Raw genomic sequence first — 26,657 nt, 5'->3', positions numbered from 1 at the left:
GTCTCATTGACTTCTTAGATAAGTGTATGGTAGAGAGATCCAAGTGTTATAAAAACGAGTACCAAGGAATAGATTTAAACATTATGGTTTTGTTAACAAGCAACTGGTTTTCGGTGCCTTGTGTCTCTTTTAGAAAATGGTTCTGGTTAATTTGGATTTATTTAAGATTATAATTTTGATTAATCTATATATAAATGGTTTACACATTCTAATTGTTCTCTGACTCTTCTAAGCTTACATTCATGTGAAAAAGTTAGGACACCCTATGAAAGCCTGTGTATTTTTGTAACATTTTTGGATATACAGATACTTAATCTCAATTTTAACAATACTGAGAGATTATAGGAATATAACTAAACAATTAAAACTGAAGAAAAGACTTTTCAAGATCTTCTGTAAATCTAATGCTACAAAAATGCATATTCTAACTGAGGAAAAAGTTAGGACACCCTCTCCTTAATAGCTAGTATTACCCCCTTTGGCTGAAATAACTGCAGTGAGACGTTTCTTGTAGCCACCTACCAGTCTTTGACATCGGTCTGAAGAAAGTTTTGCCCCACTCCTCAATGCAGAATACTTTTCGAAATCTTCTGTAAATGTAATTCTACAAAAATGCATATTCTAACTGAGGAAAAAGTTAGGACACCCCACATTTATTTCCACTTAAAATAGCTCAACTCACACACAGATGTATTACACCAGATGCACATGATTAGAAGATTGTTACTCAGCATTGTGAATTAGGCTTGCACTTTTTAAACCTCAGGCATTTCGTTTGGTGTGATCCTGACTGTTGAAGTAAGAGTGAGCACCATGGTGAGAGCAAAAGAGCTGTCTGAGGCCTTCAGAAAGAAAATTGTAGCAGCTTATGAGTCTGATAAGGGATGTAAAAAGATCCCAAAATATTTTGAAATCAGCCATTCCACTGTCCGGAAAATAGTCAACAAGTGGAGAACTTTCAAACATGCCCAGGTCTGGTCGTCCAAGCAAGTTCACCCCGAGAGCAGACCGCAAGATGCTAAAAGAGGTCTCCAAACACCCTAACATGTCATCACGGGACCTACAGTAGGCTCTGGCTACTGTTGATGTGAAATTGCATGCCTCTACAATCAGAAAGAGACTGCACAAGTGTAACTTGCATGGGAGGTGTGCAAGGACGAAAGCTTTGCTCTCTAAGAGAAACATCAAGTCGAAACTGAAGTTTGCCAGAGAGAATGTAGACAAAGACCAGGACTTCTGGAATAATGTTTTTGGACAAATGAGTCCAAAATTGAATCATTTGGACACCAGAACAGAGGACATGTTTGGCGTAAACCAAATACAGCATTCCAGGAAAAGAACCTCATACCAACTGTGAAGCGTGGAGGCGGAAGTGTCATGGTTTGGGGCTGCTTTTCTGCAGCAGGACATGGACAACTCACAATCATAGAATCCACCATGAATTCTACTGTGTATCAGAGGGTGCTTGAAGATCATGTGAGACCATCTGTATGAAAATTAAAGCTGAAGCGGAACGGGACCCTGCAACACGACAATGACCCACAACATACCAGTAAATCCACCAAGGACTGGTTGAAAACTAAGAAATGGAGAGTCCTGGAATGACCGAGTCAAAGCCCAGATCTTAATCCCATTGAGATGCTGTTGGGTGACTTGAAACGGGCTGTACATGCAAAAAACCTCTCAAACATCTCAGCTGAAAGAATTCTGCATTGAGGAGTGGGGCAAACTTTCTTCAGACCAAAGTCAGAGACTGGTAGATGGCTACAAGAAGCGTCTCACTGCAGTTATTTCAGCCAAAGGGGGTAACACCAGCTATTAGGGGGTAGGGTTTCCTAACTTTTTTCTTAGTTAGAATATGCATTTGTGTAGAATTACATTTACAGGAGATCTTGAAAAGTCTTTTCTTCAGTTTTAATTGTTTAGTTATATTCCTATAATCTCTCAGTATTGTTGAAATTGAGATTAAATATTCGTATATCCAAACATGTTACAAAAATACACCAGCTTTCATAGGGCGTCCTAACTTTTTCACATGATTGTATATTTTAGCATAATAATAATATATTAATTTAAATATTATACAATTCAGTTGGTTTGAATTTCGCGCAAAGCTACACGAGGGTTATCCGCACTAACCTTTCCTAATTTATCAGTGTAAAACCAGAGGGAAGGCAGCTAGTCATCACAACCTACCGCCAACTTTTGAACTACTCTTTTTATCAACGAATAGTGGGATTCAACTCGAATTATTTTTACTCCCACGGTTTAAATGGCGACACGTTTGGTGCGAAGGGGATTCAAACCAGCTTCTATCAGATTACAAGTCGAGAGCCCTGGCTATCTTGCCATGCTGAACTTATACAATTAAGCAAAAACTAATAAGTTATTATTGAAATTATAACTGGAAAAAGCGACGTAATAAATTTATTCTTTACATACTGTGACCTTTAGTTATATTCATAAGTTATTATTTTATATTCACTATTTCGGTAAATGTCGAATACAACTATCGGTATATTCCGTGTGTAACGTTTTCATTCTTTCAACATCTATGTTAAGCATCTTAATTTTTTCTCAAAATATTTTTCTGGAGCTAAAATTTTGTGCATCTTCCGCCATTCCTAGCATTAAGTCTTTTTCTTTTCGATTTTAGTTTAGCAATTGTTATGTTATTTTTATCATTTCTGATCCAAAATAAGCCTGAAAGATAGCGGTAACTTTTCGTTTTTATCGAAATGTATTTTTCCTTTTGATTTCATGAGAAATGGCATTAACATTGGTCAGAGAAAGTACTTGACGCTGGTCAGTTTTCCTTCACACTTCCACTGCCCGAAACTGAAGTAATTGCACAACTTAGAATGTTTGCAGTTCTCAGTCAAGTAGGAAGAACTACAACAGTAAGAATGCAGCTTCAGAAAATAAGCAAGTACAAAGTAAAAAAAAAATAAGTTCCGCGAAGTAGGTTTTAGAGTTTTCATATCGGTACACTGAGCTTACGCTTTATATTCATATAAAGGAGAACAATACAATGCTAGCGTTCATATTCTCGTCGTTGTTGGAGATTTTCATGTTCATTTTTTATGAAGACTTAAGCCTATTTCGAAATAAGAATCAATTTCATAGTGTTCACATTTTCCTTATTAAATGATAAAAATGTTTTTTATTTTTATTTTCCCTTTTGTTATTTCCATCTTTTGAAGATTTACTCAAAAATAAGTGGTTGATTCTAACAGCGTAAAATGCATATTTTTTCTTTATATTCATTGGCTCTAAGATTTTGGCCAGCAGTGTAATTTGTCTCGTATTAATAATAACAGCTATTACTGCTGCAGTGACGTAACAACAGGCTGTTTGTGAACTGTAATATTGACGAATATGAATTCACGGATCTGAGTTTAATCAAGATAAGATAGGCCCGACTCGGTGGTTAAGGCACTCAACTAGTAACCTGAGGGTCGCGGGTTCGAAACCCCGTCGTACCAAACATGCTCGCCCTTTTAGCCGTGGGGCGTTATTATGTTACGGTCAATCCCACTCTTCGTTGGTAAAAGAGTAGCCCAAGAGTTGGCGGTAGGTGGTGATGACTAGCTGCTTTCTAGATTACTAAATTAGGAACGATTAGCGTAGTTAGCGCTCTTGTAACTTTGAGCGAAATTCAAAATAAATCATACATAAGACCTGAGGTTCCATATATATTTTCTGGTCTTGGCATTAGCTTTCTTTCTTTACACTATCCTGTAACGTGAAACTAATAACAAATCTCCTTCATCAATGCTATAGATTATAATACTATTATTTTGAAATAATGATAAATTTTACAGTGTAATGTTTTATTTATTTACAAAATCATTCATCGTTTATGAAAGTTCTCGACTTGAATTCAATCACCCATTTTGAGTAACAATACATATAGCACATTCTAATATTTGAATACAAATCTCACGTTCAAATATACATATATATAATGCGTAAATAAGTTATTTTCACTAGACACCGTGATTTCTACATCGCACACCTTTCTGCTTTCGTTTAGTTTACATGCAAGGTAATGCAAACTGGCTGATGACTCTTACACTTAGAGCAGTGACGAGCTTGAAAATGTCGTTCGTTTTCGTATGCAGGCAAGACTAACAAATGCAAATGATGCTTCCCCAGCAATATCGTATTTTTGAACATTTTCCGTGCGTTGACGATTCTTATATGTGCATTCCTTCGCATAATGTTTGTACGATTAAGGAAACGAGCAGCTAGAATTTCTGAATATTAGAATTCAGGTTCCTTCTGACTGAAATAACAAAAATAAGTACAACAATATGTGTATGTTTTGTCATAATCAAGCCACATCTGGCTATCTATTGTGCTCATCGAAGGGAATCGAGCTTTAGGTTTTAGCGTTGTAAATCCGAAAACTTACCGCTTCCAACCAAGTGGCAAATACAATACAGAAATCATAATCTTTCTACCACTTATTCTGAAAATGCTTAATGTGCTTCTCATTCATTAAAAATAGCAATGAATCTGTTACCTAGAATATTCTTCAAAACTTAGAACAGCACTAATAAAATTTACGAATTTAATGGGAATCGGAAGAAATAAAAGAGTACTTTTTCAACCAATATTCTACTGTCTCAAAAACAAATTGATTAAATTTTTTAAAGGTCAAAGATACATTTAATCATAACAAAACATTTTAAGTTAGTAATATAACCTGAAAAAAAGAATAAAAAACTAATGATAGGAAAACACTGATATATGGCGTACATAAAGAAAATATCTTGAATGATATATTTTAAACAAGAATAAAGACTGTATCATCACGCGATCGTACAACATTCAAAGTGATCAAAGACTATGACGAGTCGACAACAAAAATTGCGAAACGAGACAAATATGTTTTTCTTATTTTATAAAACCATAAAACAGAAAGTTTTGCAGTAAAGAACTCTTTAATCTGAGCTCAAAATTAGTTTTTCTTTTATTATATAATGGTTTGAAATTTTTACAAATTGACCAATAAATTGTTATTACATAGCATCAATAATTTGAAAAATATTAAATAGTTTCACAGCACAGCATCAGTAATTTGAACAATATTAAGTATTTTTACAACATAGCATCGGTAATTTGAACCATATTAAGTAGTTTTACAACATAGAATCAGTAATTTGAACAATATTAAATAGTTTCACAATATATACAGAAACGGAAAGGTACAGCACACGATTAACATTGGGTAAATTTTCAGCCTTGCTACGAATCACAAAAATAATTATAGAGCTTTGTCTCTAAAGTCTGAAAGCCAATTATAGGTTAAATGTGTTGGGAGAATTTTTAGCTAGAGCAAACGAAAATAGTAATTATTTAAACTATATAACAGATGGGTCAGGCATTGCCAATTGCTTAGAAATCTCGACTCATAATCTGAAGTTTGCAGGTTCGAATCCCCATCAGATAAGTCATTTCAGACATAGGGGCGTTATAATGTTACGGTCAGTCCCACTATTCGTTGATAAAAAGAGTAGCTCAAAAGTTGGCAGATGGTATTAATGACCAACTGCCTTCACTATAGTCTTACACTACTAAATTAGAGACGGCTAGTATAGGTAACTCTCCTGCAACTTGGCGTGAAATTCACAAAACAAACGTCTAGCAGATGAAAAATGAATAATGCAGAAAATATTGATGGCAAGACATACTTTATCTTATCTCAAAGATACACGAGGGTTATCTGCGCTAGCCGTCCCTAATTTAGCAGTGTAAGGCTAGAAGAAAGGCAGCTTGTCATCACCACCCACCGTCAACTCTTGGGCTACTCTTTTACCAACGAATAGTGGGATTGACCATTTGGAAATTTTCAAGTGATCTGAAACCTATTGTATATGAACTCTTTTTCAGTTATGCTTATATGCAGTTGGTTTGGTAACAATATAATATTTTCAGAAACGTATTATTCTGTATGTAGATTACTAGAGACAAAAAACTGTAAAGTCACTGAGAAGGAAGTGTTTTTTTTTAAAGTTACTTTGCCACAAGTCGTGAGAAGCAAATACGTGCGCCTTAGCTACAAAGTTCAACATCAGTAGAACTGATGAGCAAGAATAGGATCTAAGATTACAGAAACAAACACGTCTTTAATATGGATGAATCTGATCACTATCGGAATAAGAATTAGCTTTTAGAACCTACCTTTTCAATTGTACAACACATTTTATTATCTTATTTTAGGAGAATAATTGGTGCTAATTAGAATATGAAGATATAAGAATGTTTCTATCAAATAAGCATTTGTATTTAAGCGTTTTAACTAAGCTATTTTGCAAAAAATGTAAATTTATATTAAAACAATAAACTACTGTTTGGCTGTTTTTGTAAAGTTTACAAAGAAAAGAGAAAATCGTGAATAATTGTTTTACTTCGCAAACGTCTTTCTTTATGACGAATTTTAAAATATCGAAAAAGTAAAAAAAAACTATCTCAGTTTTTTTACATATAAATATTAAATATACACTAAAATATTAAGACAGATTGAAAAACACATAACTTTATACTGCAGGAAACATGTGTCGGTATGAATTTGTAATAAGAAGCAGCATTGTACATTGTTTTATATGTAACAATCAATATTTTTATGACAAGTGGCAGATATGTTGGATCCTGCAGTTCCAAAAAAAGATACAGCATCTGTAAGAAAAAACATGTCCATGAATAGATCAAGAAGGGAGAACTTTACGGCACGAGGGGATGGTAAACAACCTCTACCCCTGATTAGACCCAGCACTTTGAGACAGGAAAGAGATCGTGATCTCGAGGGTTTATACTTAACAAGGACACCTTCGGGGTCTTTATTTATTTCTGGTGGTAAGTGTTCTTCAGTTTTATCTACTGAGAAATTCAATGTCAATAAAAGAAAAGGTTTTATGGTACTACAGTGAAATTATGTGCAAAATGTTTTGAAACCTTACCGTATCTGTCACATAAAGAATATATTATTTAATAATTATTTTCGTTTTCTATTCAGTATTAGTCATAATCTATGAAGCAATGAAAAGATACACTGATATTGGTATTTTCAACCTCGAACAAAATATGCAACATATATACTAAAGGACAGGTCAAAACCTCTAACGCTTAACTAAGAGCTGTTCCTAATTTAGAGGTAAGGAACTGAGTGAGGGCAATCAGTCAGAAGCACTTGCAATTCAGGCGATTACTCTTAGCCGAATAGCAGTATTGACTATCAGAGTGTCAATGTAGTTTTTCGCGTCACTTAATGTACAAAATTAATATGGTTATTAGACAACCCTGTCAGTTTAAAAAAATAACAAATAATAATAATAATACTGTTTTTCTTAATTAAATTGTTTTTTTTTTGGAAAACAGCGTCTTTTCTTTAATTATTAGCTCCAGCTGTTATGGTACGGTGTAAATTCTAAGTTTGTATATGTGATGCAGAAATGATAAAAGTCTTTTTAATTCGTATTATTTTTCGATTGGTTAATATGAAGTTCAAAATTATCTTAACTTGTTTACTGCCAAGTATTTCAGCTGCTACAATGCAGCTCTAATGCTTCTTCACTTTGTAACTTTTTAGTGACGCCATTTTGGATCGAAAGTGAAACAATTTGTAAGTAGGTCAAATGTATTATGGTGCTGCCATCTAGAGTTGAAGTTAGGTATTATTGAGAACGAATTAACTCGTCTGTGTCGCTGTGTTACCGATCGGCTTGGACGAGTTATCTCGTTTACGGCACTGAACAGGTTAAACAAAAACAAATAATTTTTATTTTCTTTTTCAACACAAGTGCTAGTTGAACAGATTATTAAAAATGTCAATATGCATTTAGAAAACTCTTATAAGTGAAATACATTCTTTTTATTTATTATTTTAATAGACCTAATAACACTAAACACTATAAACCTTCCAATAAAAACAACTGAGATTTATTAAGTTGAAGCCTTAACTTTATAGTTTACTTTAAAAAATTCGTTGATGCAAAGCAACCCTTTTTGCCTTTTCCTATGTAATTAAACATCAAAAATTACATACGGAAGGACACCAAAGGATATACAACATTTATTACACATTTTTCTTTAGCGTAACAGTAGTTTTGTACCATTCATTTTCATGTCGTATGTAAAAAAATAGTGCATTATGTTGAATTATAATAATTAAGAACTAAAGTGTCATTAGTAGAAAATAATATAAAAACAAATGAAAGTAACTATTTTCGTTGAAATAATTAAAATTAATGAACATAATATCTTGAGAAGACAGAGATAGCATAGCACGGAATGTAATATATAAAATAAATAAAAGAAATGCCCAAAATGCTAAAAAAGAAAATACCTATTTTGTTATACACATTTTGTAAGAAGTGTGGTATATAAAATGTTAAATCTATATTTTACTATTTGAAATGGATAAATGATAATAGTTAATTACTTTATTTAGGTAGATCATATTTTTAGTGATGAAATTTTCATAAGTAGTTCGAATTCCCAGATATTCCGAAAAGACTTGATCCTCCTCAACATAAAAATTCAGCTCCAGCTTTGCACAATGAACTGAAACACACAAACAGGTAAGTATCATATAATGAACTTTCGTGAACTTAAGATCGTGTGATTAATCATGTAATTTCCAGTTAGAAATTATGATAATCCTTGAACTTATTCAGTTTAATTACATTGATTATAATTTGTGCAGTATAACTGTAGAAGTACTCGCTAGTCGTAAGATTAATGTAATGTTTAAAAAAGTATTATTTTAAGAGAGCCTGCCAGGTATTATATATGAGTCGTAGTTTTTACAGTTGATGTCTGTGACTTGTTCGCGATAAAATTCAATCATAAACAAACAGAGTACACTTATTTTAAAATAATATATTAAAACAAATCAGATGTATATACAAATGTTCGTTACGCTGTTATATTCAAAGATTTAAATAATTGTCTTCTTTCATGAAAGTCCACACAGGTTGGTTCGGTTAATTTAGAACACAATCAACAAGACAAATGTTTCTTCTCTGCTCTATTATTATAAGACCGTCTGTGATAATATTACCTTATAAATCGCCAATACACGCTCTTTATGACAAAACTTACAATAACGCAGTCAAGATGTAACTACTCATGTAACTATTTTTATTTAACTACATTTCAGATACGAATTTATAGACTGATCGAGGTCAAGCATGTTCCACACACTACGAGATATTATGATTCGGTAATACTCAATTAAAACAACGAAAAAACTAAGAAGGTTCTAGTAACATGACGTAACAACACAATAAGCGCCAATTCACAACAGTTGAGCTACACAAAGTCTGATACATGCAGTTACGTAAACAAATCTGCAATAAACTATAGCTTAAAAATAATCAAATTTAACACTCGTGGGTAGTTGTTAAAGATTTTACGTATTAATTTGCTTGTTATTAGGGTGATATTTTTTATAATGATAAATAAATTTAGAACTTTGAGACATTTTATTTAAGCTAAATGGTTAGAAGAACATGTAAACTGAAAAACTTAAAATTCCTATGCTCTTTTCTCAAGTCCAGGGTTTGGCTGTGAAAATCTTAAGGACAACTCAATGCCTTATAAAATTAGGTTTTTATGAAAAAAGCAAATTATTATAAAAATACAGGCAATGAGTGACGGAAATCTGCAAAATTTTGTTGTGCTCTAGATGGAAAAAAGTCCACACTGTATACACATTACTTGTATTTCTCAAATAAATATTTTTGTAGTTTTCTTAGTACGTACCGAGAAGATTCGATGAATAAATTTAGCTCAAGATTAAAATAAACCGGTAGATGATCATACTGCATTGTGAGCAGAATCTTCCGTTATTTTCTGGTAGCAGTAGCAAAAGAAATAAATTCTGGATTACTAACCCTCTGAGAGAACACAGTGCAGTAAAGTTATATCAATAAACTATCCAGTGACAGTCACGTAAACCAGGAAAAGCAACGATGCAGACAATTCAAAACTACTGAAAACTGTGTTTTATTATAATAACAAACGACAGAAGTGCTTCTTGGAGATACATAACAATACCATGGGAGAAAGTATTAGTTGGAAAAATAAGTTAAGTTGAGTAGAGATATACCGTGAGTCTATGCCATTGAAGAGTTACTCATACCTCGTAGAAAAAAGGAATTTGAATATAAGTTTTTATGTGCTTAGATGAAATAAATATAACTTTGCAGACAACTAATACATCCACTGCTTTAAGCGGTCTCAATGTTTAAGTTAACAGATAAATTGGAAAAGTTTTGCAAAGACTATGAAATAATCATATATATGTATGTATGTACTTACATAAATACTAAAATATCAGAAATCTCCTCTTTTTGTTCGCCTTATTCATTATTTTTAATAGGTTCATTACCTCAAAAGCCAGTCCTTATAATACAATAATACAGAAAATCTATAATAAAAATTCCAAGCATCATTTTCAATTATTTAAAAGTTAAATATATATATATTCAAGTATTAATACATACAAAATAAAATCCTTACGTAAATTACGTACATGGAAATATATTCAAATTAAATATATATGTATAATTTCACTTCTTCTCGATCCTTCTATTGTCTTTTTATAAAACTCTTTCTATAATCTTTAAAAAATTAGTACGAAAATGTACTTCTTACTTATTTTATTGTCATTTCTTTGATTCACAGTACAAGTAGTTTTTATCGTTACAATATTCTAGCAAACCTTAAAGAAATGATTACTCTTGCCCTCTTATTTTGATCTATTCAAAATGGCGTAGAAATGAAATATATTTTAAATTAATCTTTTATATTATGTACCAAAAATAGAACACGTAAAAGTATATTGTTTTTCTCAGAATTTCAATTTTCCTGAAAATAAATTTATTAAAATGTTTTTTGGAATGTATTGCTGTTTGTTTTCGGAAAAGCTGACACAGAATTTATGAGAATTAATCTTCAATCGTAGCTTATCTGTTTCACCAATTCAGAATTCATCACAATGTGCACATTACCAAAGATACATCTGTAATGACATATAAATAATTATTTAATGAAAATCAAAGTATTTTAATTATTTTTAAAGTTTCATTATAATTTAAACTACATAAAACATATTTGTTTTTTTCATAATTGAAGACCCCCAGTGGCACAGTGGTATGTCTGCGGACTTCCACACTAAAAACCGGATTTTGATACCCGTGGTGGGCAGAGTACAGATAGCTCATTGTGTAACTTTGTGTTTAATTCTAAACAAACAAACATAATTGAAAATAGTTTTCTCAAAATTTTTTTCTAGACTTATTTAATAACACCATGTAACACAAATTTTGTTCCTGGATCGTATGTGTTATTTTTTAATTGCTTATGTTGTAAAAATACAGACAATAGCCATTATTCCCTTCAAACTTTGCTTTTGTGACCTGGATAATAAAATTTATCTATTTTCCATGTAAAAAGGGGCAAATTTGTACATTTTCATTCACATTAGTTCTTAATAATACAAAATTTGAATCAAGATTTACATGTATTTATACTAAAGTTATACAAAAATGTTTAGAAGTGAGTAGTTTTTCGAGATTAGCGACTGTAATGTACATCATTTTCACGTATCAGCCCCAAATATATGCTTTCGTTATACGTTCTTTGGTAGCGGCGTTCAAAGTCCAGTATATCTTGGTGGAAGCGTTTGCCTTACTCATCTGAGTATGCTCCCATATTTTCCTTGAATTTATCAAGATGAGCGTCAAGAATATGGACTTTCAGAAACATTCTGCAGTCCATTTTGTCGTAGTTCTTCACCAGAGTTTCAACCAGTTCCACGTAAGTTTCGGCCTTGTGATTGCTCAAGATGCCCCGAACCACTGCGACAAAGCTGCTCCAAGATTTGTTTCCTTCATACTGAGCTTCTTGGAGAATTCTGTGCCCACCAAAATCTTCTTTATTTGTGGTCCAACGAAGACACCAGCTTTGACCTTTGCTTCAGACAGCTTAGGGAAGAAGTCTCGAAGATACTTGAAGGCTGCAGACTCCTCATCAAGAGCTGTGACGAATTTTTTCATATGACCTAATTTTATGTGCAATGGTGGGAACAACACCTTCTGGAAGTCCACTAGTGGCTCACACTTGACATTGTGCCTCCCCACAGAGAATTCTGTCCGTTGTGACCAGTGCTTCCTGTTGTAGTGCGCCGCGGTGTCTCTGCTGTCCCAAAGGAAGAGATAACAGAAAAACTTGGTAAAGCCTCCTTCCAGACCCATCCGGAATGCAACCATTTTGAAGTCTGCTGAAATATGCCTTGTAGGCTTCACACATTTTAGCAGATGCTGTCACAGAGTACGTTTTCGCTCTTGTCTTGATAAATTGGCCACACACATAGCAAAATGTGTCTGGAGAATTCTTGCAGCTTCTTGATGTCATCTCTGATAAAATCAGATAGGTCTATGTGTCCACTTAGTCAGCTAGGACTAAAATGAAGTAGTGAGTAGTGAGCCCTGTATATATATTACCATGGAAAGTTCTATAAAATTCTCGTACGTTCTACAACATTCTAGAAAGTTCTTGAAAATTCTCTATCAGATACTCAGCACTGAATCTACCTGGAATGTTCTGGAAAATGGATGAATTTGAAAATTTCATTACCCAGGTCACAAAAGCAAAGTTGGAAAAAAAAATAGGTCTTTTCCATTAACTTTAGGCATTAGCAATTGAGAAATAACACTTTCTGCCCAGGAACGAAAAAAAGTAAAAATTTTGTTCCATAGTGTAATCCATAGAAAATATTAGGTTCTCTTCTTTCTAAAATATTTTAGTACATTTAAAAACATCTATCGTATCTACTATTTGTCTTAATTACATATTAATGAATAAGAGTTTAACGTGTTTATTTCAACAATGTGTCACTAAAAAAGGTGTAATAAATGGAAGTTCAATATATTTATTTTAAAATGTCACTACAAGAGATAAAATCTTAAATTTGTGAATTTATGTTTGTAAATATTTATGTTAAAAAGTTATAATCAATTTAAACACTTCACAATATAACTAATTGACACCGAACTAAAAACTGTTTTAGCTCTAGTAATTTATTGACTCTAACTTCTTCTTTGTAAACTAAATTATGCAGTCTACTTGCAAGAATACAAGAACATATAATTTTATGTATCTGGGATAATTTCTAAAAAACCTACATATGAAAGTGAGCTTGTAAATTATATCGGTTATAACTTCTTTTCCTGGTAAGTGATTACTTACCAGCACATATAAAAAAAAGGACGAGGGATTCTCAGTTTGTTTTTCACTGAAAAGGGAACTTAATTTGTTATTTATTGAACTTAAAAAAATAATAAAAAAGTTTTAATATCTTGATTTTTCTTCCATGTCACTAAACTATCATCCAGAAATAATTTTAAAAATATTTTACATATTTCAAAATAATTCGGTAATTTGTTAAATAGTTGTATTTCAAAAATCTACAGAATAAGAATACTTTTGTATTACTATACCAAAAATCTTATGGAAAACTTGATCCTCATAAGTGAAGAAAACAACAACACTCTTTTAAAACTGTAAATCCTTTTAAGATAAAACGTTTATTAAATCTGGGATGAATTGATTCTTCATTTTGATCCAGAAAACATTCCAGAGTTCTAAATTGATAATCATGTTCAATGTTCAGATATAGACCTACTACACATAACAAACTCAGAATCATTCCTAATGGTACTTAGAATACGAAATAAAAGATTATCTAATAAAATGTCTACGAGATCACTTAAATGATCCTTAATTTTCTGATTAGCTCTTACAATCATTCTTTCTGAAGTATTCCGAGGTTTTACAATATTAATATGTTGACTTTATGTTTTCAGCAATATCTCGTCTGATTTGTGGATCTTTGGAAGTGTAAAAAACTACTCGTGTTACGAATTACTCAGAATAAGAGCTTTTTGTATTTTGTTACTAATCTCATCCAAAGTTCTTAAATAATATTTTTTTCTATTTTCTTCTAGTTGTAATTATGTCTCTCAATTTTTAAGCCTCCGATTATTTAGAAAACTCCTATATCACTTACATGTTTACGAAGTATCTGATTACGACGTTTATATAATGTCTCTAGTACTTTGCTTATATATTGGTTTAGCTTGTTTTGAATTTCGCGCAGAGCTCCACGAGGGCTATGTGCGCTAGCCATCCCTAATTTAACAGTGTAAAACTAGATGGAAGGCAGCTAGTCATTACTACCTACCGTCATCTCTTAGGCTACTCTTTTACCTATGAATAGTGTAATTGACCGTAAAGCTATAACGACCCTACAGCTGAAAGGGCGAGCATGTCTGGGGTGACGGGAATTTGAACCCGCGACCCTGAGATTAAGAGTCAAGTGCCTTAACCACTTGGCCATGTCGGGCCTACTTATGTATTATAAATCAACTATAATGAAAGAAAAATCTATCGATTATAACTTGCACAGAGAGCAGATAGCCCATTGTGTATCTTTGGGCTAAACATACACCAGCCTCTTTTTCTTGTAAAAGAAAAACAAACTAGGGCTTGAATAGGTTTATTTTGTTGAACATTGTATAGAAATCTAGCCAAAACAACAGCTGTAAACTTCGAAACTATAACGGCAAAATAAGGGTGATAGAGAATCAAAAATAAAAAAACATGTATGAATTTTTAGAGTTAAACATTAAGGAAGAAAAATCATTATGTTCAGACAGGTTTGTGTTTATATGTAAATTAATTCAAACTTCACTCTTTTCGTATCCAAGAGACCAACCCAAGTGCATACCCTAAATAACAGAAAATTCTTGTGTTCAGGGACATAAAAATCTTCAAGAATGAAGAAAACTTTGACAAACTCTACACAATAAAACTATATTTTGCGCTGAGTATTTAACTTTAAACATGACTAGTAACACAAAAAATAGGTATTATGAATGACTGGAAGGAAATATATGTAACATAAATCACTTCTCTGAGATGACATGTCGTTTGAGCCAACGAAAATCTGCTTCATAATATACTTCTGGGAAATGATTTTAAAGATCACTGTGACATATTGATGGACACACAAAGCCAACACATGCAAAATAAACAAACACCATTACTACAGTAGATATTAAATACAACAATATTAAACTGATGTCAAAGAGAACCAGATTTTATTCCAGTAGAAAAGTTAAGTATATAAAATGAAATTTGTCATGAAAAAAAATGGAGTATAGCTCAAACATTTTTTAAAGTAAGAAATGAAATAGATAGGAGTCACAATAGTCTTGCACTTTGTAAAAACAACAAAAAATTGAACCAACTAAAATAAAGCTAGAACAAAAGGAAGAAGACATTATTGTAAACTCAGTTGTTTTATTATATAAGATGGAAAAGTAGATAGGTTAGGGATAAGAAAATGCGACAGGTTTGGTTTCAATTCGAGAATGTACAAGAAACTCAGAGCTTTGAGAAATATATAAAAGGGTGACACATTACTTCCTTTCTGAAAATAATATTTTATACTGCTTCGAACACGGATCATTGTGTCGCCAGTGTAGATCAGAAAATTTTATATATTTTTTTGAGTTTACTATCTTTTCTTATGTATATAGCAAAATATCTACTTCGCGTGTAATTACAAGTTAAGAAAAGTTCATGGAGGGATAAAACATAGAAATAATATCTTCCCTCTGTCTTGAAATATTTTATAATACTGAAGGTTAAGTAAAGTACGAAAAACCAGTTAAATCTTGTTAGATCTAAATTAAAATAATCGAATGCAGGCAAAAAATCACTCGTTTTTTGCTTAAAATGTTACAACTTTTCGAAAAGTAGCACTAGAAATTATTGGACACTTATCTATACGTACTGAGTGAAACTAATGTCAATAACCAATGGAAATATTCTGTTTGTATAACTCATAAATGACAGCTTTGTTTTATTTTATTTCAATTCTTTGAGCTGTTTCAGAAATGTGTTTGCGCTTCACCAAACCAAAAAAAACGTGATATAACAACTAAAGAAGAGAGAAACTACATGAATTAAGTAAAGAACTTCGGTTATTCTAAAGTAGAATAAAAAGTGTTACTTGGCTATGAACATGACTTTGAAATTAAGCATATGCCGAAGGTATTTTACATAAACATTTGTAAAATTTTAATATGCTTTCCTGAGGTTATAAAATAGTTATGAGGGCTGTGTAAGTTAAAATTTTCAGAGTAAACAGCTGATAATTTACATAGATGATGAATATGTGTCAGGTAACATAGAGGAATAACTGAATAAAAAAAGCAAGTCAAATCAGATGAGATGAGTCTATCTTCAATCGCTCCTCCTCCCATAAAACAGAAAGAAATACATCTGAAACCATAAGAGAATGAAATTAAAGTTTAAAAGAAACGAAGACGGAAAAATCGAAATTAACTGTTCCTTACAGTATAATCCAGCTATATACTACCAACTGAAGAGTAATAGTATTTAATATATGCCTATAGGACATAAATGGGCAAACATTTAGAGAAGTTGAACTGCATGTTAGTTAGTGTTTAAAATTGGTTATAAACGTCAAATACAAAGAGCATTTTCAGCACATAGGATTCTTGTTTAAACCAATTGCACATGTTCTTAAAGTTTGAAATACAATATGCTCTTTCACATGCTGAAATGTATGATAACAATTCAGTATTGGAGTTTAGATTCTGATGTTTATATACACACAGGCAGGAAACTCTCTTTCCCAAGTTGTTCTGCCCATACTCATAATAAAAAAATGATTAAATAAGGGCTAATAAATAAGTTTCCATTATTGTCCCTTTTATTAGAATGCTCAAAAAAAGACTGTGTTTACCACTTCTTTTTCAATTGTTTTAATAGAAATTCGTGTCATTTGGTCAATCTGTTGATTAATGGATAAAATATTGATTTGCACAGAAAGTAGTGCATCCTGAAAAACTGATGAGTGTGCCGTGATATTTAGCAGGTGTGTTTCTCTGATTCACAAGTCACAAATCTACGCAATGAGCTATCTGTGTTCTGCCCATGACGGATATCGATACTGTAAGTCCTGAAACGTACCGATAAACCACTAAGGAGATATATATTCTGTAGGAGTTAACATAATAATCTGAAATATTAAAGTCGTTTTTATTGTGAAAAACTAGTAAACTGACTTAAAAATGAACGTGCCAATTGTAGTGAATCTGTACTTTTAAACAATTTATCGTTCACAGGTGCTAATACTCCTGATAAAGATATATGAGTGATAAGATGTTCAATGTCTCTCATCTTTCACATTTTTAAGAAAAAAACTAATTGCAGTCTATGAGCAGTAAGAAAGTTTAAAATTGATTTATATGTACATTCAAGTTCTGCAGATACCGTCCATGAATATTTTAGTGACTAAGAATAATATAAAAGGAAAATGAATGTTCTTTTCAAAGAATTTTGGTAATGCTTCCCTTCAAAATAGAACTAGATACCAGGACATTGCAAAGAACACAAAAAATATATTTAGTTCACACTATTTGGTATGCTCGTGATATTGTTTTGTTATTTCAATAGTGGATTTTGTTTTATTGGTCACGGTTTAAAGCTAGAGGCTATGGTTTAATGTGCAATTTTTGAAGATTATTATTCATCGTTACCAAAAAAGTTGGTTTTGCTTATCCAAATGTTTGCTAATTAATTAAGCAAATTACTGTTTGCTTTATTAGCCAGACAGTGGTTTCTTTGGTTTTATACAATATTAACTAATTTGTTTCCATTAATTGAGTTTGAAAGCAATTTTACTTCTTAAGTATATCTCCCAATTAAACAGTTACATTGTGTTTAAAAATTAGGTTAAGGCTTTAACAGTGTTTTATATACAAGTTGTGCATAGCTCTCAGCCACGTCATTTTATTTTCTATCGTTTCGGTTACCTGTTAGAGGAGGTAATGATACCATGTGTACAAAAGCAGAGGAAAATGACAGAGTTTCTAGTTTTCCTGAACTATAGTTTGAGATGAGCGTGTAACAAGTCCGTATAAATTCAACGTGTAAATGTTTTATCAGGTTGTCTTATCTTCAAAATCAATTAGTTGATCACGGTGAAGCAAAATAGCACGCCATTGTAGAGCATGCTCTCCAATTACAGCTTGTCTTACATCTCCCTCCAGCTACATCATTAGACAAACTTTGCACGTTATCAAACAGTAAATGATACGTATACACATTCAACTGTGTTTACTCAAACAAGCAATGGATTTCTCATCAAGTGGATACATAAGCACCCAAGAATAAGCTTCAAAGATATAAAGCAAAATGTCATTAGCACGCCAAATATGCAGGCTCAGCTTACTCGTAAACTAATTTATCACACAAAGCTTTAGTAAATAACGTTCTTACTGCTATAGAGATACACGAATAAAAATAATTAGGACTGTACTTGACTGGTGCACAGAATATATTGTATTTATACAGATGAGGATTACATTATTTACATGTTATTTGAAAGTTTATATGTAAAGTTTTATTGCTATTAGCGTCCAGCAGAATGTTGTATCATAAGTAAAAATGTTAAATAACGAAACAGAAATGCTTTAGTTTCTTCTGCTTCGAGCAGATATTTTCAAATCAAAAGACAGTGGTATATCCTATTTTTTAAATAATTCTTCTTTCCTTTTGTCATATAATAGTGTTCATTAAAAGTTCTGACATTTATTGTACTTGGTTTAAACTACTGTATAAAACGATATAATGACTGGTACTCATAAAGACCCCTACCCAATGTCACATTAGAAGAATGTTTAATGAAGAAAATATCCTGGAATTACAAGTATTTTGCTCGGTTGTAGAGGTTAATGAAATTAAACCTAACTTTGAAATTAACCATAAATTACTCACTCAGATTAAGGGCTGGTAATTGCGCTGCCTATGGAATATGACCAAAATAAAATTCATGCTCTTGGGGTGGACTTTGGGTAATACAAGGATATTATCGTCTTGGAGAAAACCCTTTTATTTTAGAGAGGAAATGTAGCATTTTGGAATAGATACGATTAGCAACAGAATTTAGGTACATTCTGACTTTTGTTAGTCTTTGAAAAGAAACCGAAGCAGTTTTAATCACTGTTACCTGAGCGACCTCTGCCGTTACATCACCTCCAGTAGCTTTCAGTATTGAAACAATATGTATCCATATTTTTATTCTACCTCAAATACAATGAAGAGTAATGTGCGACACGTAACATGCTTTCTGTCATTCGTAGATTAACAGTTTGCACTGAAATGTTCACTGAAACTAGGTTTTCCATTTTAAGTCTGAGTTTACGAGCTTCTGCAATGCCATTTCCATGATACGGTTAGAAATAACCGAATTCTAATCAGTACTGAAAATATCAGTTGATTAATAAACGACTTGAAGCTTGCCGTATTTCATAACTTATTCACTTTAGGCTTTCTTTAGTCAGTTATGAGAAGTTAACGGCCACATTTTTTCTAGTTGAACGTGTCTTATTCACTGACTGCTAGACTCTGATGAGATATATAATTGAACCATTCGGTCATAAAATGGGTCTTCAATTTAGTGTACCTTGTCCGACAGGTACAAACATCATGTGCAAATGAAAGTATTCAAGACTACCCAGGATATTATTACAAAACTCTGTATTTATCGGGCTCAAGTATTCACCGTACACATCAAACGACCAATACATTTTGCATATGCGAATGAATGAAGTGTTTTTATAAATGCTTTCCTTTTTCCTGGAGGATTGGAGGCTCTAACGTAACATTTTTAAGCAATGTAACAGTGATGCATACATGCCTTGCCGAATGTACTGTGAAGTATCTAAGTGATTGCATTAAAACACCAAGTAGATAAAAAAACGTTAATTTTTGAACTACTAAAGGTCATTTATGTTAAGAGTAAGTATAGTTAAATGTAATATTTCTGCATAATAGTGGTAGTATGTAGGTTAGCGAAGTACTATGTGTTGTATTTACACATATATGTTTATTATAAATGGCTAAAAAACTAATCCGATGAATATTATATAAGCACGATACATATTTTTGAAATATGTTAAGAACTACCGAATGTATTGAGTACAAGCTAAGTGTATGATCTGTCATAGTGCTTAAAAATATTAGACTTCAATAGGAAGCATGAAGAAAGGTACGTGCTGGGAATAACTTAACAGAGTAAGACTAGAGAGAAGACAGCTAGTCATCACCACCTACCGCCAACTCTTGGGCTACTCTTTTACCAACGAATAGTGGGATTGACCATCACTTGTAACACCCCCACGGCTGAAAGGGTGAACATGCTTGTTGTGACGGGAATTCGAACCCGTGACCCTCGGATTACGAGTCGAGTGCCTTAACCACCTGATCATGCCGGGTCGTTTTATAACAATGTGTTTTGAACGAATTTTGGGTATCTTTATCTTTGGAGGTTTTTAATTTTTTTGTTACGAATATTTCAAAATAGTTGGTTAAAAAGCTATTATTCTAATAAAACATAAATATTACTCATGGGTTAAAATAATTCAGTTCTACTTTATTTACTCTGAATATATATTTACAGGCCATACATTTGGCCTGATAAACGTAGTATCGTATCATCCTTTATAACCCTAAAAATTGTACGTTATTGACAGAAGTCGGTGGAGATTATTGTCGTACTTAAAGTGCACAACTTATTTAGAAACTAAATCATTTAGTTCAGGGTATTCAATATAAACCAATGATTTTAAGTAGCCATATGTTTTTGAAAAATGAAAGTAGCTTTAAAAAAATGTGTAAGGTAAAAGAGAGAAGTATTTCATTTTACATTAGTACAAAAACTCCATATTATATTCATATTTTTGAAAGAAAAAATGAGTATTCGCATTGAATATGTTTTTTATCTATTTAAGCAACATTTTCTGAAGATACATAATTTCTTTTGTTCTAAGAATTTCAGTTGAGCTTTGTGATATATGAAAAAAGTACAAAACCTTGTTGAAGATGTAATATTACAAAAAAATGGAAAACGTTCTGTAGTGGGCATGATTAAAGGGTAATCTAGAAAAAAAATAGTCCATTGCTAAATCTTATGCTTTAGCGTTGTTATATGAGGCGCAATGTTTGCAACAGAAATTTAATGAACGAACGCTGAGTTTATTACCAGTTACGCCGGACGAGACGACACCTGAAGCCCGAAGATTTAAGCTGTCACACAATCCGTTTATCCAACTAATCATAGCATCAGAATACAAACGCCTTTAAGATTTAAGTGCATTCAAATATTTTTTACACAAAACTTATCTTATTCAAAGTATTTATTTTTTTCACCCTTTTTGCTAGATGCATTTAAAAAAAATATATTAAATACATATTACTTAGAAAATGTAAAGAAAAGGAATGAAAACAAGGGGGAAATCGGAAAATTACGGTAAGATACTGTATTCTTTGTTTTGGAAGTTTTGTGTCTCTTTTTGTTCTCTGGAGCATATTAGTGTGTGAAAAGACGCGTGTAACTGATACCGAGAGCAAGGTTTGAGAATTATTTGAGGTATATGAAACTGTAAGGAAATTTGTAGTTGTTTTGGTAAAAACATTAAAAAGAAAAGACGGGTATAGATAAACCTTCTGTTTCAGGTGATATTTTTGTTTTATTTTAGACCACCTGTGCCTGTTGTTCCCGTCCTTAACAACATAGAACGTCCTTTGGCAAACCACAATTTTGCTCATTCTCGATTACATTTGAGGAAAACACTGTCATCTCGTTGTAGCTGGAAATGTGCTGCTCTCTCCCTTATCTTTGTTTCAGTTGCTGTTCTTGTAGCTTTATCATATTTTGTAGGTGAGCAGATTTATGTTTTATTCTAATTGTTTATAGAAACGTTTTTATTTCGTTTGATGCAACTGTCTATGAAACTGCTTTATAATATTATGGTCTCTGTGGTCATCTAAGTCTTATTAACAGTTATTCACTTTTTTAAATATTCAGATATTTGTTAGAAACTGGTTTAATCCTACATTTCAACTGATGATCTACTGAAGCCTGAAAGCCACCTAACTAATAACGCTTTTAAATCAATCTAACGAAAATTCAACTTGTTATTAGATGGATGTACTAAAAGGAGTTTCTGATCCAGTTCATAATGCATTAGACTTCTATCAGCAAGTCCCGGATTCGACTACCACACACACACAGAATGTTTTTCTTAGGAGTTTATTGAAGACAATAACATATTAGCAGCCGCAATGGAGGATAAATCAGACTATATATAAATATAATTTGATAATTAATTAATAGTTAGGTGTTCGTACAGATTTACTAATCGTGACAACAATTGAGACGCAATAATCACAACAAATATCTAGTTGTTAACCTGCTGACTAACAAGATAACAGAAGTAGTGTGAAGTAACTGTAGTGGTTTTTGTAAGATTTTCTTTTGTATTTGTATCAAAGATACAAAACTTTATTTGTAAATTCTGGCTACATATAATCAATTCCTGAGAATTGTTATACCTTGCTACATTTTGTTTTCACCTCTTTGCCCTTTTTGTTTTGTAAGAGAAAAGTAAACAATTTAAAGAAGCGTTCAACATTATTTTTTCTAGTAATATAAGTAAGTTAAAACGTTTGGAAACAAAAATCTCATTAACGAAAAATTGCAAGGTAAAGCTTACATGACTGTTATGTTATTATTACTTAATTACTTAGATGAGATAACTGAAGAGATTCCCACACTCGTACCTCAGAAAAATATTAAACTACATACATGTAAATAGTTTGTTCAGTATGAAATAATAACGGATAACTTAGCACAAATGTTAATGAAACAATACGTTCCTGGAACAATATGCAAGTAATTAAATATATCTTATAAACTTTACTGTAAAATATGAATCTTCTTTGAATCTGCTCAGTGGTCCGGGTCAAAACATAATTTTGAGTGCAGTAGTGTCTTTTTTTCATGGTTATTAAAATACTTTTATGTAATCTGAATAACACTTCAAAGCTTCAGAAGTGCCCTTAAAGAGCAGGGGTTGTTGTCATTTCAAGCCAAAATATTAAAATAAGAAAGATCAATATATGGTCATCAAAAACTTTAAAGGAAAAAAAATCTTAACGGTTTTAAGTTTTGGAAAAACAAAGTATTAATGATTTTACTCCCATAACAGATATTAGATTTATAGGATGTATTGAATATTGTATATACAGATTATTGTTTTCAATTTTAAACTGATATTTGGTCCTGCAGCTAAGTTTCTACTTATTAATAAAGAATACCAATATTTATTTTAATAAAATATATGTTTACTTACTGCGTTTCCAAAGGTAAATTAGTAATTTCAAACAAAGTTCGAAAAGTTGAATAATGTAATTATTCGAGTTCAAATCAAATTAACGAGAAAGATGCATTTGTTGTTTTACAGTGGCAAACATGAAACACTCTAACAGACAGTCATGTTCGGTAACGGTGAAGGATATGCAGTCAGTCTTACCAGAACCAGGGTTAAAACGTACGTATCAAGGTTGAAAGGTAAATTGTAACATTATTCTAGTTTTCAGGTTACAGCAAAAAACTATGAAATATACGTTTTGTACTTGTGTGTTTTTTTACATCAAAGCCACATCACGTTATCTGCTGTGTCCACCTGGGGAAATAGAACCCCTGATTTTAGAGATGTAAATCTGTTAACTTATCGCTGTCCCACCGAGGAGGGGGTTCTGTTTTAAAGGATGTGTATAGAAAAACCAAGACGTTAGGCCCTTGACACGTACAAAAGGTTTATCTTATTCAGATCATTACGAATAATGTTTTGGTCCAAAATTTATTAAATGCTCAAACATAAAGAAGTTAACATTTGATAAGTCATGACTTCAACAAAGTGACAATAAAATACACCCTAACATGATGGGACAAAGTCAAGAACAGCAATGTGCTTGAGATCGCCAATGTACAGAAATCTCGCTATTGAGTCAGAGAAAGAGATGGCTTTGACCCACAAGGCACAGAGAACAATCCCAAAATGCATCTTGTATGGGGAGCTGGCGACATGTAAAACATCAGTTGGACGCCCTCATATACGTTTCAAGGACGCTTGAAAAAGGGCTATGAAAACTTCTGAAGTTTTTATTGACAGCTGGAAAGAATTAGCAGAAAACTGTAGTGCTTGCAAGAGTTATAAGAAAGAAGGCATAAAGAAAAATGAAAATAGAAGAGCTTTGTGTGCAAAAGAGAGACAAAAGACCATCAGGAAGAATTGAGCGCAACACACTTCGTGGGCAACAACATTTCCTTACTCAAACTTCAACACAGTGTGCTTGTCCCAAACAGGACTATACAAGCACAAAAGAAAGTACCTAAAGAATTAGACATTTGTGGTGCCTAATCTATAATGTTGCAAGACTCTTAGTTGCCTGATACTATTAATACTGATATATTTAATACTCTCTCTTACAGATGGTTTTTGATAAATCTCGTTTTCTATCTAACTGAGCTATCACAATATTAGTGTGCTAAGGTTCTCACTTCAGAAATGGTTTCTTTATTCTAGTGTTGCGTAAATTCTATGATAGCGGAGATAAATAGTTCATAAAGTTGAACCAAGGTTTGTTGTATTTCTAAAAAAGTGATCGATGCAAATTAGTTATTTTTAAACACTTTTTGCAACAGAAAAATTCTGAAACTTTGCGAAGAAAAGTCTTTTCAAGAACATTAAATATTAGCACAGGTCGCGAAGACATACAAAAACAACTATTACTAATATAGTCGGTCACTACACTACACAAAACATACAATAGAATGGTAGTATCCATGTCGTAAGCTAAGGGCTATCACAGTTGAAATGGAACGTATTCAAATAGTTCCACAACCTCTAAGAACAAATAAAAATAAATATATCTGTTTCATACTGAAATGTTCCCCAGTGGCACAGCAGTATGTTTGCGGACTCACACCGCTAAAAACGTGGTTTCGATACCTCTGGCGGGCAGAGTACAGATAGCCCATTGTGTAGCTTTGTGCTTAATTCCAAAGAAAGAAACAAACAAACATGGTGAAATATTACATTTGTTTCTTAAATACAATCATTACACTATCCGTATTCTTATACCTAAGTCACTGTGAACATTTCATGGGATGAATTACATTTTCCAAATGTTCACATCTATAGGATATTTAAACTTACCAATAACGAAAGTGAAGTCTGGGGATCTTAATATCCTTTAAAATCCCTCCGATTGGTAATACCTGTTTCCTTATTAGCTCTAGGAATGAACCGTAATCTTCAAATTGACATAACAGTGAAAAACTGTTCTACTTAAAATACATCTGCAGTTACGGATACAATAATATTCTTAGGAAGTTCTGACATGAACGTAGAAAAGACGACTAAATTTCTGATGAACCCAGGAGAGAGAATTATAAACAGGTACTACTACGATAGAGAAGGAAACTTTTAAATGTTCAATAAATCCATTGCATCAAATCTAACTTAACTGCTTTCTCTTGATTTGACCGTATTACAGTTCAGCTACTCGAACATTAATACCGTTCAATAATATGTGCTTATTTCAGCATATTTTAAATGCGTAAATTAAAAACAAATTCTCGAAAATTAGCGAAATACATATCTGCAATGAGGTAGCATTACTGATAACTTGCACGACAGCTAATACTATGAATGATTAGTAATAAGATAATAGAACAAAATTAGGCTTATGATTTTCTTTCTTCCAGATGCCGCCCCACTTTCGGATTTTTTTTTTTGTGCAAATATATTATGTCATTAACACAGGGACTTCTTTCAACTTTTTATTGCACATACACCTGTCTACTTTACCCTTATGCATTTCTTATTAGCCGACATGGACGGGTAGATATAATCCTCGATTCGCAATCTTAGTGTCGCGAATTTCCACTGTAGATTATAATGTGACGGTCATTCCCACAATTCGTGGGTAAAAAAGCACTCCAAGAGTCAGCGTGAATAGTGATAACTAGCTGCTTTCCCTCTATTATTCCAGTCTTAAATTATGTACAGGTAGAGCAGATAACCCTGATGTAGTTTTGCACGCAATTCTAAAAACAAACAAACAAACAATTTCTTATTAGTTGATATTCTTAATAAAGAAAGTTAATTTTGAATTATAAAATTCTAAATTATTATCCTAGCGATAACATAATATGATATTTTTAGTCATATATTATAAAAACTTAATAAATAAGCATTTCCAAAGATTATAGCATTAAAAATTCAGATTTATTATTTATTTTAACATATTAAACTGATATTTACTGATAATATAGATTGAATAACAAACAAATTTTATGATTAATGATTAAAGCTTGTATTGCCACTATAGGTCTACCCTCGCTACCAGCCAAAATATTACCCCCTGAGAGTGACGTATTTTCAGAAATAAGACTTGGAACAAAAAACACGAGAAGTGTACAGTCGTTTGGACACTGCAATATTCAGTTTCATCAAAGAGAAGCTGCTTTGGTGAAATTTAGCTTTTCTATTCCTATTGGAGCAAGTATGGGTGTTTACGGAAAAAGAAATAGCATCCCTTTCCACACAAGATATGACTTTGTCGAAATTCTCAGCCCCATAAGCAATACTGATGACACGTCACTTAAAGTGAGAACAAAAAGAGTTCTTATAGTTTGT

General features: G+C 32.3%; 1 protein-coding gene across 1 annotated transcript in view; it reads left to right on the top strand.

Annotated features, from left to right (window-relative positions):
• The window catches only part of LOC143241089 (teneurin-m-like), a 262,242-nt gene that overhangs the window by 177,772 nt on the left and 57,813 nt on the right, over window positions 1–26,657 (top strand). Inside the window, 5 exon segments of the mRNA XM_076484616.1 lie at window positions 6,640–6,861; window positions 8,507–8,585; window positions 21,648–21,829; window positions 23,415–23,501; window positions 26,350–26,627. Of these exon segments, the coding sequence (XP_076340731.1) occupies window positions 6,640–6,861; window positions 8,507–8,585; window positions 21,648–21,829; window positions 23,415–23,501; window positions 26,350–26,627 (848 nt within the window).

This window comes from Tachypleus tridentatus, chromosome 13 (genome assembly GCF_004210375.1).
Source record: "Tachypleus tridentatus isolate NWPU-2018 chromosome 13, ASM421037v1, whole genome shotgun sequence".
Taxonomy (NCBI): Eukaryota; Metazoa; Arthropoda; class Merostomata; order Xiphosura; family Limulidae; genus Tachypleus; species Tachypleus tridentatus.
The sequence above is the reverse complement of the archived record's forward strand: the minus strand, read 5'-3'. Positions and strand labels throughout refer to the sequence as shown.